Source organism: Myxine glutinosa, chromosome 7 (genome assembly GCF_964187855.1).
Source record: "Myxine glutinosa chromosome 7, kmMyxGlut1.1, whole genome shotgun sequence".
Lineage (NCBI taxonomy): Eukaryota > Metazoa > Chordata > Myxini > Myxiniformes > Myxinidae > Myxine > Myxine glutinosa.
The window spans coordinates 16,065,594-16,088,131 of NC_136267.1; the positions used below are offsets into that span (position 1 = coordinate 16,065,594).

At 44.6% G+C, this 22,538-nt stretch overlaps 1 protein-coding gene across 1 annotated transcript in view; it reads right to left on the reverse strand.

The window, feature by feature from the left end:
- LOC137430503 (protein mono-ADP-ribosyltransferase PARP6-like) overlaps window positions 1–22,538 on the reverse strand; it is a 64,397-nt gene that overhangs the window by 28,793 nt on the left and 13,066 nt on the right. The window contains exons 7-10 of the mRNA XM_078782645.1: window positions 17,512–17,556; window positions 12,732–12,824; window positions 11,043–11,135; window positions 1,297–1,434 (exon numbers count right to left, since the gene is read on the reverse strand). Of these exons, the coding sequence (XP_078638771.1) occupies window positions 1,297–1,434; window positions 11,043–11,135; window positions 12,732–12,824; window positions 17,512–17,556 (369 nt within the window). The remainder of the gene's footprint in view (window positions 1–1,296; window positions 1,435–11,042; window positions 11,136–12,731; window positions 12,825–17,511; window positions 17,557–22,538) is intronic.

Sequence of the window (22,538 nt, forward strand, 5' to 3'; positions counted from 1 at the left end):
AGAGACAGGGACAATCACACACACAGAGGCAGAGGCAGTCACACACATACAGAGACAGGCACACACACAGAGGCAGAGACAGTCACACACACCGAGACAGACACACACACAGAGACAGGCACACACACAGAGACAGGGACACTTACACACGCAGAGGCAGAGACAATCACACACATACAGAGACAGGCAAACATACAGAGACAGGCACACATACAGAGACAGTCAGACACACATACAGAGACAGTCAGACACACATGCAGAGACAGTCAGACACATACAGAGACAGTCAGACACACATGCAGATACAGTCAGACACACATACAGAGACAGTCAGACACACAGCCAGAGATAGTCACACACAAAGACATACATAGACAGAGGCAGAGACCCACACACCACACGCCACAACGAGACAGCTTGGTTCATTGGTCATGGTTCCTTGCTGGTGCGGAGATGGTTGCTTCGGGACCAGGGAATGCTCCGTCCATTTTTGGGGCCTGTGTGTGGAGATCACATGGTGGCAGGACACACACACACACACACACACACACACACACACACACACACACACACACACACACACACACACACACACACACACACACACACACACACACACACACACACACACACATGTAGACAAAGATAGTCACGCACACATGGAAACACAGAGACAGTCATGCATACATGGAGACAGAGACAATCACGTAAACAGAGAGGCAGACACACAGACACACACACACACACACACACACACACACACACACACACACATGGATACTTTGATACCTGGGAGGGCTCTGTTTCACCTTCTGGAACCCACATATGTAGATGACATCTGCACATGCAGACATGCACGCACAAGCACACACAGAGCCAGAGACAGCCTCACACAGTCAGAGACAGAGTCAGCCACACACACAGCCATGCACACACAAACATACACACACACACATTATATGTGACATATTATACATATTATACACTCATATTATGCGCGTAAACACAAAGAGATAAATTCAGCCATACACACACACAGCCATACACACACACACACACACACACACACACACACACACACACACACACACACACACACACACACACACACACACACACACACACACATACACACACACACACTATTCGTGAAATGTTATACATATTGTACACACATATTATGCACGCACACACAAACTGAGATGGATACTTTAAGACCTGGGCGGGCTCCACTCCACCTTCTGCAACCGGTAACCCGTATATGGAGATAACAACCAACAACACACACTCACTCACATTCCCGGGGTGAAAGGCCAGAGTGTTGGGATTCTTCGGGTGAACAATCGTGGGATACGGGACAATCACCGATGGATTCTTTCTGCTTTTCAGGTGACTCTTTGAAAATAAAGCTGCCACAAGCAGAAGATCGAGCACCTGCGAGAAATAGACAAAACAGGTTTATAACAGATAGCATGGTCAGGGGGAAACAACTTCTTGGCCTTTTTGTCTCGTCTATGACGAATTCGCTATGAGCTGTTAACGCCATAACAATGTCCCTCAGTCAGTCAGTCCGCTCTTCCTTCCTTGCTTCCGTCCGTGGGTCCATTAACATTTTTCCGTGTTCTTCCCTACTCTTCCGAGGCGGCTCAACGGATCGTTTTGAAACTCAGCATGATTCATGACCCGGTGCAGCAAAACATATAATGGAGCCGTTTTAAAATTTCCATTCAGGTGGTGAGATTAATTAGTTAATTAACTCAAAATCTCCTCCATGTTTGTGTGGCCATCACATATCGCGAGATTCTGGCACAACCCAAGGGGTCTCGTTGCTGTTTAATTTAAACCTCTTCATTTCATTTGATCTCGATCATAATTTAATTTATCCTCTTGATTCAATTTTAACCTCTTCATGTCATTAATTGCTTCTTGCTTTAAAGAACGGGAAAGAAAGGGGGATGGGAGGACAGGGAGATGGGATGGGGAGGGGGGTGAGGAAGGGGGTGGCAGGGAGGGGATTGTCCTTTTTCAGTCCTTTTACCCTCAACCCTTAAAACCATATAATACTCTAGACACTACAGACCACAACTACTATTGGAATGTACCCTTTGGATCTTTAGGCCCCATCGAACCTTTAGACTCGTAGACCGCGTAAGACCATTAAGACCTCTTCAGGCATTTTAGACCCTCTAGTCTAGATCCATTAGACTCTTAGACTCGACCCTTTGTCACCTGCTGATGTTCATTTCTTTGGAAAATCAGCCAAAAAAAGACCTTGTTACCCTCGCCTGAGGAGAGGGTATTGCATTCGAGTCCGTTTGTCTGTCTGTCTGTTTGTTTGTCCGCACAGAATAAATATGATTTTCTCTGCAACTGTTGGTCCGATTGACAGGAAATTTTTACCATAGGTGCAACTCCACCTGTATAATTTTTTTAATGATAATTATGACTTCATAGGTCACGTGGTTGGGCCGCCATCTTGGAAAAATCGAAAAACTTTGCACCTCTGTATCTCTAAAAGCGCTGAATAGAAAAAATTGAGACATGGCTCATTGTAAAGAACTCTCCATGGGGAATAAAATACGTTAATGATGGTGTCATACGTGCCGACATTATGACGTCATAATTCGACAAGTACAAAACTTCATCCAATCAAGATGAAATTTCTTGAGCATAATCTATAAATAAATTAGTTCAGAAAAAAATCAATGATGACGTCATAGGTCAAGTGGTTCGGTCGCCATGTTTGTTTTAACACAAAACCCTTAAAAACCCCCTTAAAAACCAGAATTTTCTGATTGGATTAAGATATGAACATACATATGGTTTAATGTAACCACAGTATAAAATAATATACAGATTTGGAACATTTTGTAAACTTTTTAAAAAGAGAAAAGTCATAAAATTCATTTTATTTAGTGAATGGAAAATATTTGCGTTAAAATAGCATGGTTGAAATGGTTAAAAGCAGTGAAGTGAAGTGAAGGTTTGGAACTAGCAGGACTAGCAGTGATCTTCTTCACTAGCAGTGAAGAAGCATGGTTAAAATTACGAGCTAGTGATGGCCTGGACCTTACAAAACAAAGGGTTATGAAAATGGTCAATCATTAGCGTACTGTACGTTTTATTACAATAGATATGTTATGATATTGTGTTATAATTAAGGATATAAACGAGATGTAATGGTAAATCTTTCAAATGGAGGAAAAATACAAAATGTATGAACTATTGGATGTGCTGTTACGTAGATTAAAATAATTAAAAACGTGATGTTACGTGCACCAACACCATACATTTTGATAACTTGGGACATCTACATACAGGTGTCATTTGTATTCACTAGTTAAAGTATAAATACGAAAATTATAAAATTTGATGATGAAACTAGGTTATTTTTCTTGTATAAATGATAAAAGTAAAAAGATGTTCAAGTGAACTTTGTGCTGTGAAAAGAATGTCAAGTTAATGGAAGTGGTTTTTTTTTGGTTTTTTTATATTAAAACTGTTCAATTTGTGTTCAAAGGATCAATGTTTATCACAAGTCATGATAAATTAATGGAATTAATGCTCCAAATTAATGGAATGAAATGTAAATCTTGAACCAGATGGAAAACTGGCCTCACTGAAGGAAGAGTGGAATTATGTGATATTTATATTATTTTTAATGAATGGTGTTGATGTTTTATAAGGTGGATGAAAAAGGGAAGGAAACGGTGCCCTGGGGGCATGCACCTGTTACATATACATGCACCTGTTCCATAGCTACTATCTGTCCTTTGAATGAACTGTTACGGATGAGAAGTACAATGATATTGTAATCATTGTTGAAATGTCACAAATTTATTTTTCGGATTGTCGGTTATTTGAGGTCTAATGGGATTAATGTGAATGTTAGGAACATTTTGAAAAGAAATATGGATGTATGGCATTACTAAAAGAAACCAAGCAATTGAGAGTTCTTGGGTTAATGGGATCTAATGCATCTACAAGTTGATGGTTTATAAAAATATTTTTAGTTCTGGATGATACTAAAACGATGAACAATATTGACAATATACAAAGAATGTGACTTGTTATTTTTGGGGGGGAAAACATGTCGTTTAAATAATTGGCTAAGTTTTTAAAATGAAGATGTTTTACAGAACTCTTACGATTATTTATATGAATAACGGACTATTCCATGGCGAGAGAAAATGGTTGATATTCATAAAAAAGGAGAGGAGGAAAATACAGATCTTGGCAACAGATTTGTAAAATAATGAATGTGAGATAATGAAAATAATGTGAAAGAAAATTGTTGAGGATGGGAAAATTAAGGCCCATTGCATTATTATTATTATTATTTGTTTATTTGTTATAAAATAAAGAAAAAAGGAGAGGTAATGATGATTTCAAGGAATTATGTGCTGAAAGTAATGTGAATCATATAATTATGCGTTTCAGACATTTTTTTTTTTTTTTTTTTTGTTGGAAGATTGATACGAAGGAGATCTGTGATAATTATGATAAGAATACATAAATGGTTAATTTTGGATTGTTGCTTTGATTCGATTTGGGGAAAAAAAAGAAAAAGATTTTGCTGATGCTTGATTGAGCACCTGTGAATTACACGAGACATTTTGGAAGTAAAATATGAAAGTAAGGTTGATGAAAGAAGACGAATTATTTAAAAATGACAGTAAGATTGATTTCCTTCTCACCTTCTGGTGAGAGGACCACATGATTGTGCAAATATAATGAAATATAATCTTTCAAATGTTCTAGGGGAACTTGTGAACCAATGTAAATTGTTATAAGGTTGGACATAATCGGGATATTGATTACATTGTCAGTTATAATGTGTTAATTCTATGTTTTTAAAAATGATTTGCTTGATCCAGTGTGTGGGAAAATAGGCTCTGGGGTGGTTAAATGTAAGAGGACGTAGAGCCGTCTAAATAGGAGATGGGGCTGGGTCGCTACTTATTCCCCAGTATGGGACAATTAGATTAGGACAGGAGTTGATAAGATTGGCATCTAGCATAGAACGGCTTGCCAATGAAACTGCTGAAGTTGAAATGGAAGTAAATGCTGAAATGGTAGCAATGAGAACCATTGTTATGCAAAATAGAATGGCTTTAGACATGTTGCTTTCTGAAAAAGGCAGAACTTGTGCCATCATTGGCTCAGAATGCTGTACCTATATTCCAGACAACTCTGAACGAATTACTGATTTGACAAAAAAAATCAAGAACGAAGGGGCAAAATTGCATAATTACTTTAAAGACACATGGGGAATCACATCTTGGGCTAGTCAGTACCTTTGGAGGCTGGGGTGCTTCTATGCTGAAATTCATTTGCACCGTTCTTTTTGTGATTTTGATTGTATTGTGCCTCATCAAATGCATACCGGCACTAGTTATGAAATGCTTCACTGCTAAATTCTTTGCAACTACATCTCCCAAACCTCCAAGTCGCAATGAGACTTTCCGAGAGATGTGTATGATTGATCTGTATTGATTCCATTTGATGTTACACTCTCATACTTCCCCTCACTATTTAGATGGTTCCTGACATGGAAACCGAAAGAACAATTGGACGAACTGCTATCACAAATAAGGGATACTGCCAGACGATGGGCTAAGCAAATGGCCTACGTTGGAGACCTTTATTCACCTGTTAAAAAATCTGCCCGGGCTACAAGAAGGTATGTCCGTGGAGAACCATTGGACAGGGATCCTAAGGTGAATTTGGGAAAATTTAACCTGAGGACCGAAAGGGAAAAAAGCGAACAGGAATTATTTGTGAAAGCAGGGTTAAAATTCTGAATGATTGTTCCTCAAAACAGGGTCAACCTGTGACTGAGATGACTAAATTGAACACTTCTATGTTGTGGTCCTGGATACAGGACCAGAGGAGTGATTGTGGAAGTGTATATTTATGAAGCAAGCAATTTCTATGAGCCTCAACCCTCCATTCCTAGTCTGCAGGTGTCTTTTTGTGGTTTCCATCCAGAATTTGGGAGTTACTACTGTTGGCAAGTTATCTCCGGCACTGCCCAGAATCGTGGCTCGAGAAGAGTAAAAATTCTTAGTGGAGGCAATGGCGGAGCACATCTATCTATAATTCCAATAATCTCTGTGTGTCTGTGTGTGTGTCTGTGTGTTTGTCTGTGACCGCTGTTTCTCGACAACCACGGGTCCGATATACTTGAAACTTGCCAGGTATATTGCTGGGGACCCGAGGATGTGCCTTTTCAAGGTTTCATATTAATCGGACAAGTAGTTACCGAGCTATGGCGATTTCTTTACCAAACTCCGCAAGCCGTTCGCTTTGGACCAAACCATTGCATGTAAATAGAGGGGGGGGGATTGTCACCGTACTCGCAAGCCGTTCGCTTTGGACCAAACCATTTCATGTAAATAGAGGGGGGGGATTGTCACCGTACTCGCAAGCCGTTCGCTTTGGACCAAACCATTTCATGTAAATAGAGGGGGGGGGGGGGGGGATTGTCACCGTACTCGCAAGCCGTTCGCTTTGGACCAAACCATTTCATGTAAATAGAGGGGGGGGATATAATTTTAGATATAGATATAGTACGGGCATGCCCTAGTATTGTCATAAATGACTGAGGGAAATAATATTACAAATAGGGTTTTTCCAAATAATGTAAGGTTGGATCGAGTTTGTCTTATTGGAGAAAAGATATTGTTTCTTGGTAAATAATTAAATAATACAACAGTTGCCACAATGTCTACCAGGGTTCTTTGAGGTGATTTGCTGGGTTATCAAGGCTTAATCGTTTCAGCTCGAGGTCTGGCAAACTACCATTGTTTAATAAATTAGATGTAAATATTTGTAGGGTGTGTCCCCTCCCACCTTTGCCTACGTGACTTCTGGGGGATGGTAGTTCTGAAGTCCATCCTCAACTTAATGTTATTGAGTTTTAAAACAAAGCTAAACTGAACAACGGTTCGGAAATAATAAAGTATAAAATCAATGGAGGCTAGCCCTCTCGGGCTCTCGGCTTCTCAGTGGAATCTTTTGTGGGATTGCAGTAGGATTTGACTTGTGAGGGAAAAGATGAGTTTGCAGATTGAAAAAGGATGGGGATTGCCATAGCTATTGAAGTGACTGTTTTATTTTGAAGTTTTAACATGACTTATCAAAAAAAACCATTTTGCTTGTGTGTTAATTCGTAATATGGTATAATAATGGAGGCGCTGTAATTATTTGGTTGTGGCTCAGGTTAATATTGTTAAAATTAAGTAAGTGGTCTTTGTTATATCCACTTCACTGAGAATGACCTTCAGATGTTCTTGAAGGGATTAGAGAGATAGTGCTCCAGGTGTTTTGCAGGAGACAATGGAAAAGCAGAAAGAATTTGGGATGCAAACCTGCTCTCAGCGGGAGGCAACCTCACCCTCGACACGTACTCCTTCCCACCAAAACTTTGCCCAACCAATCCTATTGCTCTTCTCCCCTCTCTTCGCTCCTCCCCCCTCCACTTGTCCCCTCCCACCCAAACTTTGCCCAACCAATCCTAATTCTCTCCTCCCCTCTCTTCGCTCCTCCCCCCTCCACTTGCTCCTCCCACTTGAAACTGTATAAAAAATCAGAACGAATGACCAAATAGCCAGGATACTTCACTTGGCTGGTTGATTCTGTATGTTAACTGTATACTGTGCATGCTGGTGTTTAGTATGATATTTCTTTGTGCATCCCTACTGTACCAGGATTTTCACTCTGGACTTTGATCTAGGATTTGTTGTAAATCTTCCTTGTGCGGTTTTGTGAATTGTACCATGCTCTCCTTGGTTTGATAAGGGTCATTGTTTTCTTGCTGTGTATTTCTTGAAGACAAAGTGTTGTCCTCCTCGGGAATTAAAATTTGTGACTCTCTTCTGACATTGAATTTTTTGGTTCATCTATTACATACTACTGTTGGAAAATATCCCTAACATTAGCCAGTCATGAACCGGGTTGGCCAGTCATGAACCAGGTTAGCCAGGAATCAACCGGGTTAGCAAGGAATGAACCGGGTTGGTCAGATATGAACCAGGTTAGCAAGTCATGAACCGGGTTGGCCAGGAATGAACCGGGTTGGCCAGACATGAACCAGGTTAGCCAGGAATGAATCTGGTTGGTCAGAAATGAACCAGGTTAGTCAGTCATGAACCGGGTTGGCCAGTCATGAACCGGGTTAGCAAGGAATGAACCGGGTTGGCCAGACATGAACCGGGGTAGCAAGGAATGAACCGGGTTGGTCAGAAATGAACCAGGTTAGGCAGTGATGAACCGGGTTGGCCAGGAATGAATCGGGGTGGCCAGACATGAACCAGGTTAGCCAGGAATGAACCTGGTTGGTCAGAAATGAACCAGGTTAGCCAATCATGAACCAGGTAAGCAAGTCATGAACCAGGTTGGTCAGAAATGAACCAGGTTAGCCAGTCATGAACCGGGTTGGCCATACATGAACCAGGTTAGCCAGGAATGAACCTGGTTGGTCAGAAATGAACCAGGTTAGTCAGTCATGAACCGGGTTGGCCAGTCATGAACCGGGTTAGCAAGGAATGAATCGGGGTGGCCAGACATGAACCAGGTTAGCCAGGAATGAACCTGGTTGGTCAGAAATTAACCAGGTTAGCCAATCATGAACCAGGTAAGCAAGTCATGAACCAGGTTGGTCAGAAATGAACCAGGTTAGCCAGTCATGAACCGGGTTGGCCAGTCATGAACCGGGTTAGCAATGAATGAACCGGGTTGGTCAGAAATGAACCAAGTTAGCCAATCATGAACCAGGTTGGCCAGGAATGAACCGGGTTAGCAATGAATGAACCGGGTTGGTCAGAAATGAACCAAGTTAGCCAGTCATGAACCAGGTTGGCCAGGAATGAACCGGGTTGGCCAGACATGAACCAGGTTAGCCAGGAATGAACCTGGTTGGTCAGAAATGAACCAGGTTAGCCAATCATGAACCAGGTTAGCAAGTCATGAACCGGGTTGGTCAGAAATGAATCAGGTTAGCCAATCATGAACCAGGTTAGCCAGTCATGAACCGGGTTGGCCAGTCATGAACCGGGTTAGCAATGAATGAACCGGGTTGGTCAGAAATGAACCAGGTTAGCCAGTCATGAACCGGGTTGGCCAGGAATGAATCGGGTTGGCCAGACATGAACCAGGTTAGCCAGGAATGAACCGGGTTGGCCAGTCATGAACCGGGTTAGCAAGGAATGAACCGGGTTGGCCAGGAATGAATCAGGTTGGCCAGACATGAACCAGGTTGGCCAGGAATGAACCGGGTTGGCCAGACATGAACCAGGTTAGCCAGGAATGAACCTGGCTGGTCAGAAATGAACCAGGTTAGCCAATCATGAACCAGGTTAGCAAGTCATGAACCGGGTTGGTCAGAAATGAATCAGGTTAGCCAATCATGAACCAGGTTAGCCAGTCATGAACCGGGTTGGCCAGTCATGAACCGGGTTAGCAATGAATGAACCGGGTTGGTCAGAAATGAACCAGGTTAGCCAGTCATGAACCGGGTTGGCCAGGAATGAATCGGGTTGGCCAGACATGAACCAGGTTAGCCAGGAATGAACCGGGTTGGCCAGTCATGAACCGGGTTAGCAAGGAATGAACCGGGTTGGCCAGGAATGAATCAGGTTGGCCAGACATGAACCAGGTTAGCCAGGAATGAACCGGGTTGGCCAGACATGAACCAGGTTAGCCAGGAATGAACCGGGTTGGCCAGACATGAACCGGGTCAGCAAGGAATGAACCGGGTTGATCAGAAATGAACCAGGTTAGCCAGTCATGAACCGGGTTGGCCAGGAATGAATCGGGTTGGCCAGGAATGAACCGGGTTGGCCAGACATGAACCAGGTTAGCCAGGAATGAACCGGGTTGGCCAGTCATGAACCAGGTGAGCCAGGAATGAACTGGGTTGGCCAGGAATGAACCAGTTTGGCCAGGCAAGAACCAGTTTGGACAGGCATGAACCAGGTTAGCCAGACATGAACCGGGTTGGCCAGGAATGAATCGGGTTGGCCAGACATGAACCAGGCTAGCCAGGAATGAACCGGGTTGGCCAGTCATGAACCAGGTGAGCCAGGAATGAACCGGGTTGGCCAGGAATGAACCAGTTTGATCAGGCAAGAACCAGTTTGGACAGGCATGAACCAGGTTAGCCAGACATAAACCGGGTTGGCCAGGTATGAACGAGTTTGGCCAGGCATGATGTTTGACTAAAGCTAGCAAGGATTTGGAATTGGTTCAGGGTACCAGCAATAACTAGCATCGCCTTCATGAAGGACACCTTGGGATCTTGAATGTCCACCAATAACCAGTGCTAACTCACGGGTCCTCCGGCCTCACATCCATCCGAGGGATGGACACATTGGTCCCTCACCCTGCCTGCAAAACACCAGGGAGACAGTTTATAGCTGGGCCGGGATTCAAACCAGGCTATACAGGTCCGAGGCGAGTGTGAGTAAGTACCTCTTCGTCATCCTGCAAACCCCTCGTTTATAGCTCCGTGCTGCAAAACTCCAGTAATATTGGTTTTATGAGGTAAAGTTGATTTTAAATCATGTAATCATTTAAATCTTGATTATATCTCTGCACATCTCCCTGCAAGCCTCACATTGACCATTGCCTGCCAGTTACAGTCAGAGTTCCCCCCCTTGCCCGGTCATTCCAAATCTTGTAATTTTCAAAATGTTTAATGCTTACACTTGATTAAGTGAAATGAAACTACAACAACAACAACAACAAAAAAAAGTTTCAAAACCTCCTCAAGAAAGTAAACTTTAAACTTCCCACAGCATCTTGTTCCCAACTTCACCTTTGTGTTTCTTTAAAACGTTGGTTGAGCATTCATTTTGTGTAAATGAGGTGCAGGAGAAGGACTTTAAGTGGCATCAATGTACATTTGAATGAATTGCATTGAGATCAGTATGCAATGTACATATCATTCATTTGATTTGAATCTGGGCTCCCGGATTGCGAACGAGCAATGTTTGCGTGAGTGTGGGATGCGGATCAGAAATGGAAGAAAGTGTTCTCACTTCAGCACTGGTTGACACCTCCATTTCGGCCTTAATAGGACCTGGCATTCTTTGGGAAGGTGCGTTGCAGGTATCCCTGATGCAGACTGTGGACTGTACAAATTGGAAAAGAAGAACGGAAGGAACAAAAGATTGTCATTCAAGAGGTGTCCCCAAAAAAATAAAAACAAACCGTCATTCTGGCCTTCCGACAACTGTTAGCTTTCCAAACCTCTAACGAGAATTGTGAGCACATTGGCATAATTTTGCTATGGAACCTCAATCGGGGTAGTTGGTGTTGTTGTTGTTGTATATCCCCGGGCAGTTCTCTCGAACAAGCCCGCAGCACGGAGACAGCCGATCGATCTCGCAGGATCAACCCAGAGATCCCCCATATCCAGGATGGTGTACCCTGCCTTCACGAAGTCAGTGCCATGACAGAGTTAGAGGGAGAGAGAGGAGGAGGAGAGAGAGAAAGAGAAAGAGAGAGAAGGAGACAGATGGGGGAGTGAGGGAGAGAAAGAAAGAGAAAGAGAGAGAAAGGGAGAGGGGGGGAGAGAGAGAAAGAGAAAGAGAGAGAAGGAGACAGATGGGGGAGTGAGGGAGAGAAAGAAAGAGAAAGAGAGAGAAAGGGAGAGGGGGGGAGAGAGAGAAAGAGAAAGAGAGAGAAGGAGACAGATGGGGGAGTGAGGGAGAGAAAGAAATAGAAAGAGAGACAAAGGGAGAGGGGGGGAGAGAGAGAGAAAGAGAAAGAGAGAGAAGGGGAGAGTGAGGGAGAGGGAGAGAGAGAAAGAAAGAGAAAGAGATAGAAGGAGAGAGACGGGGAGGGGAGAGAGAGAAAGCTAAAGAGAAAGAGCGAGAAGGGGAGAGAGAGGGAGAGGGAGAGAGAGGGGGGAGAGACGGGGAGGGGAGAGAGAGAAAGCGAAAGAGAAAGAGCGAGGAGGGGGGAGAGAGGGAGAGGGAGAGAGAGGGGGGAGAGAGAGAAATAAACAGAAAGAGAGAGAATGAGAGAGAGGGAGGGAGAGAGAGGGAGGGAGAGAGAGGGGGGAGAGAGAGAAATAAAGAGAAAGAGAGAGAAGGGGGGAGAGAGGGAGGGAGAGGAAGAAGAGGAGGCGAGTGAGGAGGGAGGCGAGTGAGGCACGAGGGGAGGGGAGAGAGGGGGGAGAGAGAGAAAGAGAAAGAGAGAGAGAAGGGGAGAGAGAGGGGGGAGAGAGAGAAGGCAAGAGAAAGAGAGAGAAGGAGAAGGAGAGAGAGTGGGAGGTGGGGGGTGGGGAGGGGAGAGACTGGGGGGAGGGAAGAGAACACACACACACACACACACACACACACACACACACATACTCCCATATGAGCGGGGGGTGGGGGGGGGCGGGGAGAGAGAGAAAGAAAGAGGGAGAGAGCGAGGGTTGGGGGGAGGGTGAGGGAAAGGGCCAGTCCATGGGGACCGATCGGCGCTCTGACCATGACCACACTGTCCTGATGAATCTGGGCAGCAAGGAAGAATGGGAGATTTGGCCCCCGACTTGCGTTGAGGAGAGGAGGGGGCAGGGGGGGGGGGGGGGAGGAGGAGAGGGTACAACCACCACAAAAGGGCATCCCCGATAGTTGTGAAATCAGGGTTATGTTACTCGGGCTTGTTTGATAAAGGAAGAGCGAGTGAAGTGAAACAAAATGGAGTTTCCGGTTGTAAAAGTCATCTGATGTACTGACCTCCAGCACTTTGTCCTCGGGGATACACGGAGCATCAAACAGCATGTGAAGCCCTCTCAGCTCTTCAGCTTCTTTTGTGATATGGTGCATTACCTGCAAGTGCAGCACAATAGGGTTCCAGGTAAATCATATGTTCCTGACAAACATGACGAATAATGGGTGCTTAAGCAAGTTTCTGGTTGCTAATTTTCATGATCATATAATAATTTAATAAGTATTTGTGTATTTGTTTCACTTCTATGCACTCCTGAACCACCACGTGGAATGAGTTGAAAACTTGTGGTTGAACTCAGAGGAAGGATTTGGATGGTTTTAAAAATTCATATTCATGGCGGTTCGGGGTGGAGGAGCGCCCCAATGTTTTCGATGCAAATTATCGATGGTTTACCGCTGTTGCCATGCAATGTTCACCACAATCAATAAACGGGGGTTTACAGTGCGATTGACTCGGTTATTGCACGTCCAACATGGCACCTGCCCAGAGGATACACTCACCAACTTCTGTGGTGCAAGAGCGTCCACTCCGAGTCTGGGAGGGTGGTGGTTCACAGCCCGGCCGAGTCATGCCAAACTCTTTAAAAATGGTACGTGTTGCTTCCTTGCTTCACGTTCACCATTGCAAAGATCGAGCACAGACAAACGACCATAGGTTGGTAATAATAGCGCAGGCTTTAATGGGCCTAATGGTCTCCTCCTCCATCAAAGTTCCTTGTAAGGGAACTCATTATATATATATATATTATTACACGACCAAATGTACCGCGCGTTGTCGGGCAACACAGAGTTGCCTCGTCACGGGAATATGAAGAGAGGGGTGAAGAAAGAGACGGGGAGGCAGGGGGGGGGAGGAGGAGAGGGAGGAAGGGGGGGAGTAAGGGATGGGGCTGGGGAGGGAGGTTAAAGAGCAGGAGGGGAAAAGGACGAGTGGAGATGGGAGAGGTGGGAGAGAGGAAGGGGAGGAAAGGGGGCAGGATGATGAGGAAAAAAAGAGCGAAACGGGAGGGGGAGAATGGAGGGGGGGGGGCGTTATCAAAGAGAATGATATGTTATGTTTAATGACCATGCACGCACGCATGCGCACACACACACACACACACACACACACACACACACACACACACACACACACTCCCATATTAGCGTTTGTGTGTTGTGACCGAGGGAATGCCAAAGGTTTACCTTGAAACAGGCCTTTGTTCGTCGATCCTCCCCTTCTACACTGGCGCTACTGCAGAAGCCTTCACGTCAATCCCACTGGTAAATTATTTTCATTGCACTCAATAAAGTTCCACTTTGGGCACATTCCTTAATCTCTTCTTCACTCAATACAATTGTTGCAACAGTAGAAAAATGTAAGTTTAATGATTTGGCAACATGGATGAGGAGGAAGGACAGCCCTGCTTAAAGTTTAGTAAAAGATACACACTTTGTTATAAGAATCGCTGATGTGTTAAATTTTTCAGATAGAACTCCAGATTTCGATACTTATTTGATGTATGTGAGAAGATCCTCAAATCTGAATCCAGATTTAAATTACCGTCGGACCCCACTCTTTGCGGTTCCACTACTCGCGGAATCCGCGTATTCGCGGTTGATAAAATGCAACATGTTTGTCGATTCGTGAAAAAATGTTCTGTGTATTCGCGGTTTTTTACTTTTCGAGGCTGTGTTCCGCAAAATCGCGGTTCCCAAAATTCATGGCCACGTTCCGCGAATTCGTGGTTTTTCAGGGGTGCTAAAAAAAATTCACGAGCCACTAGTTTGACACATTTATAATACACATCTTTCACCAGCCATGCATAAAGCAGCTGGACATACGCAAAAAAGCTTATTCTATGATCCGCGAGCATGACCCGCTTATGCTGTACGGTGCTGTACAGCCGCGAGCTTGACACATTTATAAAACCCATCTTTCACCAGCCATGCATAAAGCAGCTGGACGTAGGCAAAAAAGCTTCTTCGACGAACCGTGAGCATGACCCGCTTATATAGTACAGTACTGTACCGTACATTCGCTGCTGTGTGCTTTGCGTTTTCATGGCTTTCGCGGCTCAAATTTTAGCCACACTGTCGGGCGAGCTTTGCGGGATATCCCACCCGATGTGTAAACAGGTCAACACCATGAATTATACAATGCAAACGCTTCATTTAATCGATTACAGTTTGCAATTTACGGTAAAGCATCATCAGAGATGTTACACAATGAAAACGCTTCGGGTGATGTTCCATCAGCGACTAAAACAAGTCATCCTCCATGAGTTATAGAATGCCAATGCTTCATTAAAGCTATTTTTGAAATTAGCAGATACGCTCGATATGGCATCATCGGATAACATCCCCCACAAACAATGGGTTCCCGCAGATACCCACAATGCTCGCAATCCTACATAATACACAGATTGTGTCCTCAATCTCGATCATTGTTCTCGTCCCGTTGCTTCAACCTGTGGTTTTGACTCGCCGTGCTCATCGTTCAATAAATGGCTCCCAAGAGCAAGACAAGTGACGGAGATGCGTCGACTACAAAGAGGCAGAAGAAATTGATGTGCCTTCGCCAGAAAGTGGAGCTGCTCGACCGGCTTTCGAGAGGAGAGAATGTGGCCTCTGTTGGCAGGCATTATGGCGTAATGGCGTAATTACCTACAATTACCTACCTGGCGTAATTACCTACAATTACCATTACCTACATACGGAAGAAGGAGAAGGCCATTCGTAAGAAAGCTTCAGCGAGCACTGTATCGAGAACGAAGGTAGTCACCCATATCCGGAATGTCCACATGTAAAGGATGTGGAAGACTCTCAGAATATGGATCGAGGACAACAAGCAGACAAGGGACTTCATGCTGAAAACCATGATGCTGAACCGTTCCCAAAACCCACTCATCAAGGATGACTTGAACGCCATTTCAAAGGTTTCCGAGGAGGAGAAGGCGGAGGTGGGCAGAAATGACGAAGAGGTGCTCAGGTCCAACCTCAAAGTCCAGATCCTGGGCGCGTTGCTGCAGGACATGCGGGCGATTGTCGACAGTGTGCAAGACGCTGACCCAGTCGTGGAGAGGTACCTCAAGTTCAAGAGGGGCTTGGATGATGTGCAGAGCTGCATCGCAGATGCCCAGACATCTGCAGAGCCCAGACAAAGAGCTGCATCGAAATGTTGGGCAATGTGTCAGGCAGCTCGCATCACCCATCTCTTCAGCCCTGCTCCCTCCACCTCAAGATCACCAGCAATCCCACCAGCGTCCTCACCAGTATTCTCACCAGCATCCTCACTTTCTCCAATCTCTCCTGGCTCTCCCTTAGTGCACGATTCTGGTGCACCATCATTTGGGTCACCCTCATAGTTCGAGGAATTCTTGGGATTTAAATTCATCATCATCACCATCATCACCATCATCATCATCATTTGAAAGTTGCGTGTTTGTAAAATAAAAATTTGAAACGGTACATGATGGTGTTGTGTTTTTTTTTACTTTCACGGTACGGTATGGTTGAACACTTTTAATAAACTGTATGTGCATTCCTTCAATTAAATTGCAAATGGTACCTGGTATTCTTTGTTTGTTTTTTGTAACCATTTTTTGTGAAACTGCAATCATGTGCATTTGCGGTTGAAAACATTTTAAAGTTTTAAAAGTTTCCTCTATGAATCAGGAATCGCCAGGAACCTATAACGTATCCCCCTTTCCCCCATTGAAACAATGCCACGACATACATTCACGGGATTATCGCCGACATTCACGGGTCTTGTCTCACCATTTCCGGGACTTTCATTGACCTTCGTGGATTATCGTCGACATTCTCAGGACTTGCGTCACCATTCGCAGATTTTGCCTCGCCGTTCACTGTTTGTTCCTCTCTATTTGTGGATTTGCGCGACTCGGGAACCTATCCCCCCTTTTTCCATTGAAACAATGCCCCGCTATTTACAGGTTTCGCTATTCACGGATTTTCTAGGAATGTATCCCCCACGAAAAGCGGGATCCAACTATATATACTTTAACTAGTCCTTGAGAGCAGATCGTCTTTCCAAACCAAGGCACATTTGAATACGCCAAAACAAAATGGCAGCGTAAGAACACAGCTATGTGACAGAGGGCTGACCAAGATGGCGCACCTGATTGGTCAATAAGTTGACATTGCATTTCAATAAATAAATTTGTTCCCTTACAAGGGATTTTTTCACAGGAAGAGGGCATTAGGCCCATCAAACCTGAGCATTGGTTGCTCAGCTGTGGCTGTTTGTCTGTGCTCTGTCCTTTATAAATGCCGAGCATTAAACCAGGAAGCTGAGCATCAAGCACGTACTTCTCTTTGCAAATGCTGAGCATCAAACACGGAACATTTTAAAAGTCTTTAATATGACTCGACCTGGGTTGGACCCACCATCATCACAGACTCAGAGCGGACGCTCCATAACCATTACATCATCGAGTCTGGTGATGAGGTCTGGCATTTACCTCGATGATTACTTAACATCTTAAATCTCGATCAATAAATTCACAAACTAATATACTCTGTTATTCCAGAAATGCCTAAATTATTGCATTTATCCTAACTGCTGTACTATCCAAATACATAATGAGAGAAAAAGGCAGACATGGCATCACTAGTCACTTGGTACTGTACCTTCTGTCATCTCAAGACTAAACCAGTTTGGAAGGGAAGTAAAAATGCACCAATATATGCAAAAACAAACAACCAGTTGGTGTAGAGATGAAGGGGAAGCTGTAATGGTGCGTTCAAGGAATCACACCTTCATGAACCAATGATGTAAGCTTACCTCCAAGAGGATTCCCTGTTCTGATATTGGGAGAAGTGTATAATCCTGAGTGAGAAAAGGAAAAAACAACAATAACAAGGTCAGTAAAGATAGGCAGGTTTATATGTACTCAAATCTGGAATTTTCATTAAATCGTTGAGCAGCAATACCAAGATAAAATAAACATACAATTTAAGGTTAATCGGATTGTACCTCGTGGAAATATACTGATCCACAGGTGGAGCTTGGTACTGATCAGAGTTGAAACCCAGGTGGACCTTACTTGCAAAAACGTTTGTAAATCAAAGTAAAACTGTGAAAAGTCTTTGTGAAGAAGCATGAACAAAAATTCTTCGTTATACAACTTTGAATTGCTGACATCTTTATTGATGATTTGGAACAAAACTTAATTGATGATGTAATTTTTAATAGACAGTTTCCCAAACATAATCACTTGCGTTGGTGGAGGACGCAAAAACAAAGTCCCTGGAATGTCTATGAGGGGTCTACGAGAGGGTACTAGTAAGTGTTTGACTTATCACGTTGATAGACAATCAAAAGCATCCTATTGCCATCAAATCAAACTCGCAAACCGATAATAGGCCAAGGCCCACTTTTTGTTGTGTTGTTTGTGGCTCAATTATTTTTTATTTTCAATGTTCAAGAGCGGGGAAACTGGGACAGCGAGGGTGTATTGACGTCACCAAGTGCCAATCACAGTGCACCGAGACTCGCACAGCCAATCAGGAGCGTCTCAAGACGTGTCGCCATATTTCATGCTTGCTTTGTCTGGGAATTTATCGATGTGAATAATGAAAATGTTTTTGGACAAATCCAATTTTTCTTGAGCTTGCACTGGTTGGATCCTTAGCGATAAATATGGTGCCGTTTTAAACTTTGTGAGACAAGTGGATTGAAGCAGATGCAAAACTGACACAGACAGTGGATGTTATAGAGAAAACAACACAGATTTTAATTACTAGTGAGATACCTGTGCTATGCTCGGGTGGGAGGCCAGAAGCAAACAGGCAATGCAGACACGGCGAATGCTAAAGCATGAAACCAATAAATTCCACATTCCTGTAGCACCCTCAGTCGCACGTCAGACATGCACAGCAAGTTTGTGGAGGACTTCCATGAAAAACCGACCCATTCACAAACAAACGGGTACGTTCACGTATAGAAACATCGATCGTGGGTCCGTGGCAAATCTGCATATGGCGATCCGCGAAGTTCACGTTTAGAAGGTAGAAACCATCACGGCATGTCGTCATTTACTTGAATTCAATATCTCTTTTTTCATACCAAAGAACATAACTCCATTCACAAATTAATCACAAAATAAACGTTTAACACCATTGTTAATGTTTCCTTCATTGTAAAAACTACCAAGTCAACAGTTAAAAGAATTTTGAGCCAATAGGTGTTACGCCTCGGTAAGATCGATGGAGACAGCGATCTGTTAGCGTATACATCGCCAAATAGCTATGTGGAATTCTCTGATGTAGAGATTAAACTGACGTCGTTTGAACTTTGGCAGAGGTCATTATTTACTTTTAATGATGTTTATATACGAATCCAAAAGAAGATAATTGGTTTTGGGTCATTCTTTCCGCATATCGCGTGGGATTGTGAGTTGAAGAGACGACCGTGATGGCGGGGAGGGGGTTGGCATTCTCTCAAGCAGGGATTCAACCCATGTCCTTATAAAAGGTCTTTGATCGATGCAGGTCACCGACTCACCGACTCCGATCAGTGCAGCCGATTGGTGCAGCCGTTTGTGCGGCACCCGGGAAATTAACGTTATGCATGAGTCCAAACCTGAAAATGCTGGAGGCCAAGGCTGAAATTGGAAAAACAATATACCCTATTTAACTCCAGGGGATCCCAGGATAACCCACCCAAAATATCGTTGCGATCGGTTCAGCCGTTTTTGCCGTACCTTCGAACGGACGGGCGGACAGACAGACAGACATGGACATTTGATGAATTATAGTAAGATTACCAAATTATTGAGATTCATCATACTTCTCCGACATTGGACTTAACATTGTGTCGAAACACAAATATAATAAAATATAAACACAATGTTCTTGTGAGCAAAATTTACGAGGCTTCATCTTTGAAGACTTCACATTTCTGAGATATCGTCACACAAGATACTTTGAGCATTCCTTCTGTGCAGTTTATTTTCTTCTGTTGAACATTCCTTCATGTTTGATTTCATGCTATTCTTCATGCTATTCTGAAATCTCTGACACACCTTCAACAGGTCTCCCTACCTCTTCCTCCTCTTCCACATCTTACGCTACCCCTCTCCCCCCCCCCCCCCCCCCCTGTTCTGTATCCGATGCTTCCCCTTCCTCTTCATTAACGGTATGGACCTCAAACATCCGGGGCCTTCGCTCAAACTTGACTGATCTCTCCATACACGTTGCTTCTGACAAACCAGACGTGATCTGCTTAACAGAAACTTTCCTCCTTCATGATGTCTCTGATTCCTTGGTATCTCTCCCAGGTTACTCCCTCCTCCGGTATGATAGACTTGAGCCTGAGTGGGGTTGCTATCTTTATAAAAAAACTCTCTTCCTCACTCGCCCTGCACTGCCGTCTCTCCACCTCACCCCCAGGAATACCTTTGGCTACGGCTTCCCCTTCGCTCCCACCTTTTGTTCATATGTGTGTTGTACCGTCCATCAAACAGTGATGACTCCATCTACATCTCGCTGTCTGATAATATGGACCAACTTCTATCTACCCATCCCAACTCTCTCTTCCTCATATGTGGTGATTTCAATTGTCACCATGCCAGTTGGCTGGGTGTGGGTACCTCACTCACCAGCCATGGCTCTTCAGCAAAGGACTTCTGCGACTCACTGGGATTGACACAATCTGTCAATTTCCTGACCCGGATCTCAGTCAATGGAGCATCTTCTCTTCTGCACTTGGTTATGACTAACTTCCCTGAAAATGTCTGCTGCTCTTCTTCTGCTCCAATCGGCTCATCTGATCATGTGCTTGTTAAAGTGGACATCTCTCTGACCATTCTCAGAGAGCCTCCTCAGCGTCGACGAGTCTGGCCTTTCACTCACGCCAACTGGCACGGTCTTCAAGCAGCCATCAATCATCTGGACTGGTCTCCCATCTCTACTGCCTCTGACATCAACTCATCCTGGGAATTCTTCCAAAGTAAATTGCTCTCTCTCATGCACAGATTTATCCCATCTCATCTTCAGTTGTCATACCCTTCCTCCCGTCCATGGTACACGGAATCTTGTGATGAGGCTGTTGCCCAGAAACAACTTGCCTTCGTCTCCTGGAAAGCAAATCCAACGGAAGGAAATCTCATTTCCTTTCACAAAGCCCGAAACAAGTGTGTGTCCACCCTCAGGAGAGCCAGGAAACAATATCTCTCCGTTCTCAAGACCGAACTCTCTTATCTGTCTCCCTCTTCCAAATCCTGGTGGCGTCTGGTCAAATCTGTTTCTGGTGTTTGTTCCCCCTCCAACCCCTCCCTTACCTCAAACGGCTACACAGCTGACTCCGCACGTGAAAAAGCTGAATGCCTCAACTCTGTGTTTGCCTCTAAATCTTGTGGCCACAACCCATCCCTCTCTGTACCCACCATACCCAGTCATAACCCAGCTGCTCCTGGACTCCATGTCCTTTCCTCCTGACAAGGTGGAAAAGTTTCTGTCAATCCTCTACTCTGATTCTGCAACTGGACCTGACGGCATTAGCCCACGGGTCCTAAAATCCTATTCTTCCGCTCTTTCACTCCCTCTCTCTGTTCTCTTCACCCTCTCTTTTGCTCAAGGTCAACTGCCATCTGCTTGGAAATCAGCCAACATCACCGCTTTGCACAAAAAAGGTGCAAAAACAGATCCTAGCAACTACAGACCAATCAGCCTTCTCCCAATTATCAGCAAAGTCATGGAATCCATCATTGCTTCGGATATGAAATCTTTCCTCTTCTCCAATGGCTTGATCTCCGATCATCAATTTGGTTTCAGACCAGGTCACTCTACTCTGGACATGCTGCTTCTGCTGTCTCAACAATGGATGGAGGTCCTCAATGCCAAACAGGAAATTAGAGCTGTCTCCCTCGACATATCACGTGCCTTCGATACGGTCTGGCACCCCGCTCTGCTCACCAAACTCTCCTCCTTTGGTATCCATGGAAATCTCCACGCGTGGCTGGCGGACTTCCTCTCTAGTCGTAGTCAAAGTGTGGCCCTGAATGGGTTTCTCTTATCTCCTCTTCCTGTTCAGGCTGGAGTTCCCCAAGGCAGTGTTCTGGGCCCTGTGCTTTTTCTGGTCTTCATCAATGATCTCTCTGACTCTCTTGAAAATCCTCTCTATCTCTTTGCTGATGACTCCACTCTCTGCCGCTCCATTCCTCATCCCTCAGATCGGCAGTCTGCAGCCTCCTCACTCTCTGCAGACCTGGACAAAATCACAGACTGGGCAAACAAGTGGAACATGTCTTTCAATCCTGACAAATCTCACACTCTTACGATGTCTCTCCAAAAAGATCGACTGGACAACCCTCCCATCTACTTTCTGAATAATCCTCTCCAAGAAGTTCTGTCACTCAAGCTTTTGGGTCTCACTATCTGCCATGATCTTTCCTGGGAAAACCACATTTCCAAGCTGGCCTCCAAAGCCAGTCGACGACTGGGCATCCTCCGTCGTGCGAAGTCCTTCCTTGGCACACCTGAGCTCCTCACCACATACAAGGCTTTCATCCACAGCTCAATGGAGTACTGCTCTCCCCTCTGGGCTGGTGCTCCTGCCTCACACCTAGCTCGTCTTCACGCTGTTGAAACCAAAGCGTTCAGAATCATTGGAATCTCCCGCGATGACGCTATCTCCGAGGGCCTTTCACTTAATCACCGCAGGCAGGTTGGTGGTCTTTCCGTCTTCTACCGACTCCTCTCCGGCCTTGCTCCCCCAGCTCTCTCTGGGCTCTGTCCCCCAAATATTCCTGCATGTCGCACAAGATCTGCCTGCAACCCTCTTATGGTTAAACTACCAAAATCAAGACT